The sequence below is a fragment of the Humulus lupulus genome, chromosome 6 (assembly GCF_963169125.1).
Source record: "Humulus lupulus chromosome 6, drHumLupu1.1, whole genome shotgun sequence".
NCBI classification, from domain to species: domain Eukaryota; kingdom Viridiplantae; phylum Streptophyta; class Magnoliopsida; order Rosales; family Cannabaceae; genus Humulus; species Humulus lupulus.
Genome location: NC_084798.1, coordinates 33,481,711 through 33,493,856, shown reverse-complemented (window position 1 = coordinate 33,493,856; position 12,146 = coordinate 33,481,711). Strand labels below are relative to the sequence as shown.

Below are 12,146 nucleotides of genomic sequence, written 5' to 3'. Positions count from 1 at the left end.
ATTTATGATTTCAGTTGAGAAAACTTTGACCAGAATCGGGTTAGGGTTCTATTTGAACCATTTTACAACACATAGAGTCAAAAAAGTAATTTTTCAAAACACAGGGTCCAAACAGATAATGAGACAAAATATAGGGTCCAAAAAAGTATAAATCCTAAAATTTTTAGGGGATTTTTACATTAGTTATTACATTAATTTTTTTCATACACTATTAATACTGAAAAACTTATTTATATTATAACATACAATTTATATCGTAAATCCAAATTAATCCATATATTTTTTTATAATATTTAATTTCTTAAATTTATCTGGGAATAAACACTACAAGAAAAAATGCTTTTAATAACACCGAAAATGTGTTATCAAAACATACGATAACATTTTCTGATGTGTAAGACTGACTATGTTATCGTAGGTCAGGGTACTTTACATAACATTTTATCAGTGTTATACAGATGTGTTATTGTACTGTCAACGATAACACAATTTCTGTGTTATTTTAATATATAGATAAGTGTTGAATTATGTTATTTATAGTCGATTATATAATACTTTTTTTGTGTTATACTATATTTTAGTATAACACATTTTTTGTGTTATACTACACTTTAGTATAACACATGTGTTATATTAGATTAGAGAAACATAATCTTTTTTTACTTACACAAAACTAGGAAAACAAATATGAAAGTTGAAGCCAAATAAATTAACATAAATAGATTTTTATTAATTACTCAAATGTAATTACAATATTTAGTCTACTAGTCTAGGCTTAAGAAATCATATTACAACATAATTTATGCCCAATTCAGATTCCTTTATCACTAAATACAAAATAAGAAATGTATACAAAAATTAGTGAAATACATTCTTCCATTCTAAAGGCCTCAACTACAAATGTTGTCAAGAATTTCTCCAAAGAAATCATCTCAATATACCTGCACATTGTAAAAAAAAAGTGCATTTATTATTAAGAACATAAGACTTAAGCTAGTTTCTACCAGTAAGCATATAAAGTTTAAATTAAATTTGTAATAACTCCAAAACTTGACAAAACAACAAGGTATAGTAAGATGTACTATCATACAAAACAATGACTGAAGCAACAAAACATGCAACTTAAAACAAGGCTTGTGAAATGTATCAAGATAACAAATATATCTATAAGAGCAACACAGACTAACATCAACATTTAGAAATGGTCAAAGAGAGAGAGAATGAAAGAAAGGACCTATAACAACTGTTATGCTTGCAGTGATCACTACTAAGATACCAAAATGAATTAAAAAAAATATGAAGCTTGAGAAGATGAGATTTTCAGATAACCAATACTAGACTAGATAGAATCTCACATCCATTACTGGAGGAAGAAACCTAAATAATTAAATAATTAACAAGAAACTAAGATATACCATAAACAACATGACACATGCATTATTTGAAGAAAAAATTGCTCATGAAACATTACCCATAGCTGGCTATAACAACAGCCATATTCATATAACAACAGAAGAAAAAGAAATCCCAAACCAGATGCAATATTCATATATTTCATAAAATTATGCATAAAAAAATATGAATCTACTTTCTCTAGTATAAGTATAGCTGTAATATCACAAAGATATCTTTCAAGTATAGCTGTAACAAATGAGTTTGTGCATGAATATTAATGCTTTCTTTAGTTTCTTCTTCTTTAGACTATAAGTATCTAACTTTAAAATGTTTCTATATCTTGGTTCCCATAGGTATCATGTCCAACTAGTAGAGAGAAATGTTTGCTCTTCTAATGAGTTAGCCATTTACTTAAAGATTATCTAAGTTAATTCTGTTTGATCATCCATAAATAGTCTTGTACATTTTTGTGACAGTAGAGTATAAATGTTTTTTTTGTTTTATTCAACCTTTTTCAGTTTGTTTAATGAGAAAGGAAAATAGTTATTATTATAGCTTCTGGATAGTTAAAAGCCTCACCTTCTCTAGTACTAGTCAAGCACAAAATAATGACAGAGTAAAGAAATTTTTGAACTTTTCTATCCTAAAGTTTACAGTATATGAACTAGTTACCCATTGGAATAAAATAAGTGCAAGTAAAATATATCAGAGAGAGCATAGTTACCAATGTCTCTTTTATTCCACAGTTAAACTCTCAACAGAAATTTAAGAGAATAAATGACAAACATGAGATCACTTCACATGAGTATATGTAGAAAGCATAAGCTTAGATATGTAGAAGTACTTAACACATTTGGCCATATTATATATATGTAGTGTAGATTCATCATAACCCAAAATTATCTACCAGTGCTGATAGATAATTATCCAAAAGAGAAAAAGCAACTTTTAACCTATTGTTTGCAAAGTGTCAATAAGGACAACACAAGGATTCACCATTTGTATCGGCTAAATCCAAAGAATAACAAAGAAAAATAGAGAAAAGAGCCATAAAACTAATTTCTTATATACATATATAGACAGCAAGCATATTAAAATAATAGTCAGCAACATAAAAATTACGATAGCAAGCATATAAAGATATATCAAACATATTAAACTAGTTTCAGCAAGCAAAACAAGCCAATGCAGAATTTGGCACAAATTATTTAATAGATTTAAATAACAGTAGAAAAAACTAAAAAACAGCACAGATAACTATAGAGCCTAATATGCTCCATAGAGCCTATCATTTAACCATATGTATTATGCAAAAGAACAAGAAACGGTTATGATGAAAAATCATGGACCTATTTGAAACTACTACTATTTTCATTATTGGGCTAATGAAACTACAATCCTCAACTCGTTCACTTGTTCAGAACAATTCACATGAAATAAGATCTTACAATTCTCCTGATTCAAGTAATGAATTTTTAAAAAGGAAAATACAGTAAGATCAACTTTACAGCTTACAAATAAAAAATCAGTACATAAGTTATATTGTAGACATCATTAGTTACTAATCATGAATTAAGTTCAGTTCGACATTACATATGATTTTTCAAGAGTATAGGAGTGAGGAAGATAGCATAAGGATTGTGACCAGGAACTATCTCAGTGAAGATGTTGACACAGTAAAAATGTCATCACAAATCAGCAAACTCAAGTTATACATGATCTAAGGATCTGTAATGGATGTGAACAACCATTGAGGAAACACAAATTCATTATAGAAGTAACAAGAGCAACCCATTAAATGTAACAAATGTATTATTAGAGAGCCCTCAGATCTCATAGCTATATCAGATCATTAACAATATTAACCACAGATTATTTTCAAAGCCCATTTACATCTTCACCCACCTCGTAAGAGATAGAGAGAGTAGTAGTAGTAGTAGTAGTAAAGAAGGAATGAAAGAAAGATAGATAGATAGATATGATGGTGGCGGTGGTGATAATGAGGCGGCAAAGATGTAAAGGGCAATTATGAAAAGCCAAGGAGAATTTGTTTCCAATAATGAGTTTTTCCATCACAGGGCAGAAATACTATTATACATGATATAATCATCACTAGAAGTCAATTGAAAAGATCAGTGAACAATACAATGCAGAAATAAACACGAAAATGAATTGAAAGTTCCTCCCTTTAAGTGGGTAGGTTCATATAAAGCTTTCTAGGCTGCATGTCCATCAATTATCGCAGCCAAAAAACTACTCATAAACATTTTCCATCATCTATTAAAGAACCCATTAACATACCAAACCAGAACAACAAAATAAACATTGAGTGAGAAAAATGCAAAGAAAAAAGCTCAAACTAGAGCCATAATCATAGAGACTGAGTTCAGTTGGAAATTAAATATGATTTTTCAAGAGAATGCGAGTGAGGGTGAGAGGAATATCTAGCATTTACTTACTATTAGAGGAATATCTAGCATTTACTTACTGTTAGAGGAATAGTTCATTAGCTGAGGGTGGATTTATGCCCTTATTAATATGGCTCACCTGAATAGCACAGATCAGATGCATATTAAATTATTATTAGGCTTATTATTAAGACACTAAACAGTAAACAGATCAGATGCATACCTCTACGCTAACCCTTTGTAGACCTTTCCTGATTTAAAAATAACACCTGTTAGGATTGCTATGGTGGATGGTCCAAAAAACAGCTTAGATAAGGTGATATGAACATAGGGATATCTTTCCTGTTACACTTTTTTATGTAAACAGACTTGTTTTGTTTTAGCAAAGTTCTAACCTGCAGTTCATTCACCAATTACATTTGATTCACAGAGATTGTTTGTTGCAGCATACACTTCCTTGACAGGTACTTTTCGACAAGCAGGCTCTTTTGTAAGGACATCCCTGAACAGTCATGTGAATTAAACAAAAATAAGTACAAGTATGGCACATGGCATACATCTAGGAAAAAATGGCTTCTTGTTTAGTGGTGAAACATTTTAGAGCATACCATGGTTTTTGGATGGGAGATTTGATTTAAAGTATCTTCTATACAGGAAGCATGCAGCACCAATACCATCATTACAACTCCTATTAGGAAACCAATCAGAATCCATACACCTACATCCATAACGCAAAGTTTTTATTTCAATTTCCATTTCCATACAGAGTATTTGCACAATTATCCAGTCAAAGAGGAATTATCACCTTTTCTAATGCTATTCTTCTTACTATGCTTTATGTCTTCCCTTTCTTTTTTTTAGCTATGCTACAATAAATCAAAATAAATAAAAGTTCAAAGTTAGTAGTCTAATAGGCTTGTATCAAAAGGACTCTCTAGATCCTGGCGACTGATTTTTTTAGCTATAAAAATAAAGTAAATATCCTCAAACAAGTTCAAAAATATTGGACGCAATGCAATGCAACAATTTGAAAACCAAAGAAGTGCAGCCCAACAGCAGGTATGAAGAAGCACCAACGTGACCTCTGTTTATGTCACATCTAACTATGAAGAGACCTTTTAAAAGCGTCAGCAATCAGCGTGTTTTTTTATTTGATATGCACGAGTACCAAAAGAAACAAGATTGAGAAAGCTTTACATTGGGACAAACAATTCAAAGAAAAGACAGTTGAGAAAGAAACAGAAAACAACACAAAAACTTGACAGAAAATAAAATCTTATACTTTATTAAAATGTTGATAATCATCATTAGAAATATTAAAAGTAATAGAGACACTACTAAAGATACAAAAGACAAGCTAAAAAACATACCCAATTTCCCTCACAGAACGTCTCAAAGCAGCTCTGGCTTCGCCAGGATTCCCTTCCTTCCTTTTTTCCATCTCTCGAACCTAAAAGGTGCAATATCATTAGAAGGACGGAATGTATAATAGAAACAGATCATTTAATCCCAAAACAAATTTAAAAGTTTACCTTAATTTAAATTCTAAGCTCAAATATATACTAACCTTCCATTTAAACCTATCATCCAGCATGCTTTTCTGAGCATCTGTTAGCTTCCCAACATACCTCCATATATCCTCACCTAATGGGGAAAAAAGGTCATTAACAGTTAACAATAAAATATTAAAATTAAACAGATAAAATATAATTGCATTCACTGTAAACAACAACTAATACAATGCAACTTACAAAATAAATTACAAACTAAGAAAACTTAACCCCACAAAATAGGCGGAAAGAAAATGGGATGTCTCAAAGGAACAATAAATAAAAATTCAAAATCTTAAACAAGTTAGAAAATACTTTAAAATCTTGAAATCATGACATACCAAGAATCTTATATCCAGTGGCAAGAGTATTCAAAGGAGCTTTTCTAATTTCACCATCTCTTTCTGCTATCAAGCTTACAACAATATGCAAGGATTTTAACTGCCCACTAATCTATCAAGAGACTAGATGTTAGCGTCCTCTATTTCAATTGCAGCGGGTGGGGAGGGTGGAGACAACACACAAACAAATTTTACCTCAGCTCCATGATTATCTACTATATACCCAACAAGGTCGGCACATTCTATTCGTGTACGGTTATTTTTCGAACGCAAACCCTCCAAAATATAAGGGAAGCTTTTTGCAGCAGAATATGTCTGCACAATTTGTTTGGTTAGCTCTCGTATTTTTTCCCGTAATTTCTCAATTTTATGGCCCATCTGCATGAAAATACAGAGTCAGCAATTTCAGTGATGGGGATAAAACCTACTTTACTATCCAGTGTGAAAGGAGACACACACACACACAAAAGAAAAATACATCACAGTATTTGTCAATGTTCGTGCTAAAATTGTAAGAACCTTCTCTATCAAACATGGCAAAAATATGGCTGCTTCTGACTCGGTCAAAGAGTGTCCCTCATTCCTCAAGGTGTCCAAAAGTTCAGGAAGAAATTCCAGCACCTGTTGTTCATGTCAAAAACAGAACTAGATATTAAGGAAATGCATCCTAAGAGAGGAAAAAATCAAAGATCTGTAAAAACTTGAAAAAAAAGAGTAAATAAACTATACCTTCAACAAACATGTTGTGTTTGATTTACAGAATTGTAAAACAAACCACCTCAGCAGTATATCCAGAACTTCAACTATTTCCTTGCCAATCGATGGGAGTGCCTGCAATAAAATCCAGAATATACTGTAAAAAAATGTGCACTAATATACAAAAGAAATGAACCAGTGATACACTCAAAAACCTTTTGCAGCATCTCAAGCCCATCAATTTGCTTCTTAAAATTTGTGCTTAGAAGCCGTCTATGAAAATCCTCTTTGAAGTACTTCATCAAATCATTCTGCCTAAACATGTATGTTAAATAAATTCTGCATTAAATTAGATACAAAATAAACAAATCTGAGAAACTACTATATCCACAACCTCAAGGTCTTGAATTTGTTCTATCCGTGGATCTTCAAACTTAAACCTCCTTACTACCAATCTTTCCCTATCCTCTTGCAGATAAGTAAAGTCCAAATGGTTACTTGTCAATATATTCAAAAGTAAGAAACATTCAAAAATTGCTTGCTTAAGTTGTACCTTATTGGAATCTTTAACATTTAGTAAAGCCTGCGATTGAACTACTATATCTTGAACGGACATAATTGATTCTGACCTCAAAGCCTTCGTACCAACAGTTCTCTTTAAAAAATCATTAACCGAAAAAAATTAAAAAATAAACTAAAATAATAATAATCTCCTTACAAAATTATAAGTTATAAAAGAACTAGAAGTAAGCATTTAAGGAAACATACAGAAGATGCTACTTTTCTTCCATGCTTCAAAACACCATTAGAAGTGGATTTACCCACTTTCGAAAGGGTCTTGGATGCAGGGGCCGAAATTGTTTTGGCAGTTTCAAAAGATTCTGGAAAAAAATTATTATTATTGGTATAAATCACCAAAACAAAATACAAGCAAGAGACCCAAGTACCCAACAACCTTACCTTGAAAATTACCATAATGCTTCAAACGTCATGAACAAGAGCTAAAGCTGGTCCCTGCACATCCCTAACAAGCTTCTCAACCTGAAATAATACATTCAAACAATGTGTTCATGCACTAACTGACCAATGAGTCAAAATAGTACCAAAAGTTACTAGTGCACTTACAGTTTCTTGTGTACAAACTCTCAAGATTTCATCAAAACACTACAATGGCTTGGCCGCACACAGGGAAGAGGAGAAAATCTGGCCTCCGGTGACGTCGTTCGCCTCTGGTGTCGTGTGAGGGTTTGGGCCCGCGTGGTCGAAGCTTCGACGGGCTCTGAAGATCCCTAGCCAGTGCGTGTAGGGGAAGGTAGCGGTTGGTCTCCACAAAGACAAAGGTGAGAGAGAAAGGGTAAAGGAGAGAGGTCTGGTGGGAGAAAGAGATCCGAGAGAGAGGAGAGAGAATGATGAGGAAAAAGGAGAAGGAATTAAAGGAAATGAATTGGCCCCAAATGAAATGAAAAAAAAAAAAAAGCTAAGGGCGGGATGGTTTTATTATTACCGCCATTTTTTCATAAAGTGCCCACTTTAGCATAACACTATTTTATTAGTATTATATTCATGTGTTATGAAAATGGGTATTTGGTGTAGTGAAATGACTACTAGTTAATGAAATTTACCATATATATTTCAAAAATCAATCCACTCATTTATTTTGGCTTTGCACATTTTTGTTGACAACCAAAAGTCTTTCTTGTCTAAAAATAGCTATTACCTAAGGTGCAGAAGCACACTCAATCCACTCTGCTTTCATGGAAAGTGACGAAGACTCCTTTCCTCCTAATATTAAAATTGGGACCATCAATGCAAAGAAGAAGGCTAACAATAGTCATGTATACTCGATAAACCATTGATCAAGGTTGGGTTTATCTTATTTTTGCTTAAAGATTAAACCTTCTTCTTTTTTTTTTCTTTTTCTATTTGTTTATTTTTGTATATTTATTGCTTTTGAATTGTGTATTATTATGGTTTATATTAGTATATTTATTACTTTTTTTTTTAGTTTTTGTTCTTCATTAGCCATGTTAATTTTGTTTATTAGATGTCTTTTTGTAAAATGTCAGTGTTACTTATGAATTGAGAGCTTGAGTAAATTTATTGTTTATTGTTTATTAGTTTTACTATTAACATTTATTTCTATTATGAATAATTTTTATGTTTATAGGTTTGGATTAATGGTTTATTATGGTTGTTTTGTTGTAACATATATATTTGATGAGAAATTGATGGAAATGACTTATTTTTATGATGTATTTTGCACTATGGCATACTTTACATAGTTTTTAGTTAAATGGCATTTTTTATTATGAAACTTTGTTATTACCCTTTTTGCCCTTACAATAATATAATACTAAATTAAAATTAAAAAAACCCTAAAATTATCTTCTTCTTCCTCACTCATCTCACCCACCCACCCACCCACAACCACCCTCCCCCATCCCGCCGCTGCCACCACCACCACCACCACCTGGGATAGTCGCCAGGGACCACTGTCCTTCACAGCCGCCACCACGCCTCTCTACAAATCTAGCCAACAATGTTAGTTTATATGAGTTTTTATTAAAAATAAGATTTTATAAGATTTGATGTTGTTTTTGTAGATTAAAAGAGTAAAATGACTTTTTTGTTGATTGAAAGTATTAGTAAGGAATTGAGTTTAATTCTAGAGTTTTATGGAGCTTAAAGCTTGAAAATCTGAAAATTTAATGGTGGTTTCGGCCATTTTCGGGGATAGAGAAACCCAGAATTTTTCGACAACCTGTCTAATTTGTCGACAGGTTGTCTGATATTTCAAACTAGCTGTCTAAATTTCAAACCAGTCATAGTATATTATCGACCACCAGTCTAAATTTTAGACCATATGTCGAATTTTCAGACAGCATGTCGAATTTTTAGACAGATTGTCGAATTTTCAAACAGGGCATTGAATTTTCATATTTTAATTTTCTTATATAATATTTTAATTTAAGTAATACCAATAATTTATATTTGTTTGTTTGTCGTATTTTTTATTCAAATGTCATCGAAAAACATTGTAATATTATGTGATGGATTATGGAAAAAGAATGAAGACTCATGGAAATGGATTTCAAATGGCTCACGATCAAGATCAAGTTTGGTACAAACTAACCTCACTTTTGAGGAGTTAGTTGAACATATTTATGAAGTTACAGAAATCGATCGCAACCTCTTCGATATAGAATTAACTTACAAGGTAACGACGATGGTGGAACTGATTGCAATAAAGAATAGTAGAGACGTTGTTAGTTTCTTTATATGGCAAGAGCGTGATTTGATTCCATTATGTGTGGGTTTGATAAAGAAGATGAAAATGCACTCACTAAGGATAAACTTGTTACCAATATTGATTCTACTGCAAAGGTTGATTCTATTGCAGACCTTTCTAGTGATGATGATTTTGATGATGCTAGTTTAAACGATGATAACGATGTTGGTTTAGAAGATGATGATGATGATGATGATGATGGTGGTGGTGGTGATGGTGATGGTTGAAATTATATCATGACATTTCTTAGTAGTTTTACTAGGATATCCACCACTCAATCTGTAACGCCCTACTTCCTTAAAGCTGTTACAAAGTGAGTTTAAAACGTGCACTTAACTCGATAATCGAGGTTTTAGGTTAAAAGTGTAATTAAATCATAAACAGAGTTATAAACTTTGAAAATAATTCCATTTACTGAAAATCATAAAGTGTTTGACATTTGAGATCCCAAAATACCGTTTAGAAATATTTACAACATATAAGTACAAACAAAGTCGACTAGACGACAAAATCTAGGTTTTAGTACAACCATCTCCCAAAATCCACAGGCCATGGCAGCCAGGCAGGCCAAACATGTACGCGCCGCTTCATGCTCTCCGTACTCATGGTTGGTCGACATTCCCCTTGCCCTTAATTGCACCACAGAGCACCCGTGAGCCGAAGCCCAGCAAGAAAAACCTCACAAGCAGAACACATACGCATAACAAACACTTAGCATATAAACAGGCCATCAATAGGCTAAACACATATGGCCATGCCGTCCCAGGCGCTTTACCAGGCCCTGGGTTCGCGGTCCACACCGTGAGGATATCCTAGGTATCCTTTAGGGTCTCGCCTTGGCAACTCACACTCTACGTGCTCAACGTTGCTCCCGGCCCCTTGTCGTACTTGGCCTTGCACTCCACGTTCCTAACGCCGTTCCCGGCCCCTGCCGACCTCGGCCTGCACCGTTCCCGGCTCTTGCCGAACATTTACACAAATTGCATTCATAGCATAGTAAAACATATACTGAACATGAACAAATACAATCAAAGGGCTATGCCCTGCAATACAGACATATTGGGCTCTGCCCTGCATACAAGCTCTATGGGAACAATGGTTTTCTTACCTGAGTCCCGAGCTTTCCAAGCACCAATGCCCCGAGCACAGTTCCCTAGTCCAAGCCTCGCCGAAGCCTTAGTCACAACACATTAACAATGTCCACCTATCAAACTCTAACCCAATAAATAGTTTCAAACCATAATTATAATCTCCGGGCATTGAATTCTATCAATCCGGGTGATAAAATCAATTCCGAGCCTTAACTAGTGAATTCCCGAGCCTAAAACCTCTTTGTACGCCCTGATTTTCCCACGGGCTGATTAGCGAGCTGAGATACGGCCTAATCATGACTACCACGTGGACATCCCCAAGACCGGAGCTGCCATCGTAAGGTCTTACCTCCTTAGCTCGAGGTAACCTAAGGGTTCGCCAAGATTGCCCAAGGACTGAGTCTGGACTTTGAAGGCCGCAGGTCGAGGGAAGCATCCAGCTCGTTGTACGAGCTAGAGTTGGAGGCTGTGACCTTTTGTAAAGTCAACCACGCAAGGTAAACGTGCATATATCAGACATCACATGTCTGATATATCCCTGACTTCTTGGGCACGCAGCAGGAACGTGCGTATTCAGACACCCACGACTGGGTTGGGCTGTATGGCCCATTATCCCCTTACCTATTGATTTGACCACACTTATGTGTCAGGTTTAGGAATTAATCATGAATGTCACAGAGTTGACATGATAGGTAAGAAGGTCACGGGATGACCTTCTTACCAACTCCCAGGTGCATTCTCCTATAAATATGGAGACCTTGGGAGTTAATAAGGGTTGGATTCGATATTGTAAGAAATATCCTGTAAAAGAATACCCAGTATATAGCAATAATATTGACTAGTGGAGTAGAAGGATTTTAACCTTTGAACCACTTAAAAAATGTATTTGGTGTCACCATCTCATTTCCAAGATCATTCATCTATTTCGGTTCAACACAAGCACTAATCCCTTTCTCTTCTTTTCTTAATTCTCTGTTGGCAAAGAACCGCGTCAACACTCTTAAAAACCCAAAAGTACCTTAAGCGTCGCGGCCCTAGGGACTCATGCCGCGATCCCCAGCTCAACCTGAGGCCTAGCCTCAAATTTACCCACGTGCGCCGCGGCGCGCCTCCAATTTCCTGACGCCCTAAGTTCAAAGGGGCTGCGGCTCAGCAAGAACAAAGCCACGACCCTACCCCTCGAACCCAAAAAAACACCCTGTTTTTACCTCAAAAATCAATCCAATTATACCAAAATCAAGCTAACAATTCCAGATAACCATCACAAAGTTTCTAGCCCAGTTTCAACACCAAAACCTATCAAAAACCTACTCTCAAAACTCAGCTAAACACCCATGAGCAGATCAAATTCTACCCACATGCATTTCCTAAGAAAA

General features: G+C 34.3%; 1 protein-coding gene and 1 long non-coding RNA gene across 2 annotated transcripts; both read right to left on the bottom strand.

The window, feature by feature from the left end:
* Positions 1–5,173: 5,173 nt before the first annotated feature.
* On the bottom strand, positions 5,174–5,740 carry LOC133783954 (uncharacterized). The gene is made up of 3 exons (XR_009871045.1): positions 5,695–5,740; positions 5,371–5,447; positions 5,174–5,253 (listed from the first exon to the last, which is right to left on the bottom strand). It is a non-coding gene; the product is annotated as an uncharacterized LOC133783954 (long non-coding RNA).
* Positions 5,741–6,700: 960 nt separating this feature from the next.
* Positions 6,701–7,539, bottom strand: LOC133783953 (protein MOR1-like). Its single transcript, XM_062223524.1, has 2 exons — positions 7,159–7,539; positions 6,701–7,045 (listed from the first exon to the last, which is right to left on the bottom strand). Exons 1-2 carry the CDS (start codon positions 7,363–7,365, stop codon positions 6,740–6,742), a joined length of 513 nt encoding a protein of 170 aa, XP_062079508.1. The 5' UTR covers positions 7,366–7,539; the 3' UTR covers positions 6,701–6,739.
* Between the last annotated feature and the right edge of the window lie 4,607 nt (positions 7,540–12,146).

Coding starts and splice junctions, on each gene's coding strand:
- LOC133783953 (XM_062223524.1), bottom strand. CDS start 7,365: ATGGTAATTTTCAAGGTAAGGTTGTTGGGTACTTGGGTCTCTTGCTTG. Junction 7,046..7,158: donor GAAGAAAAGTAGCATCTTCT/GTATGTTTCCTT, acceptor GATTTTTTAAAG/AGAACTGTTGGTACGAAGGC.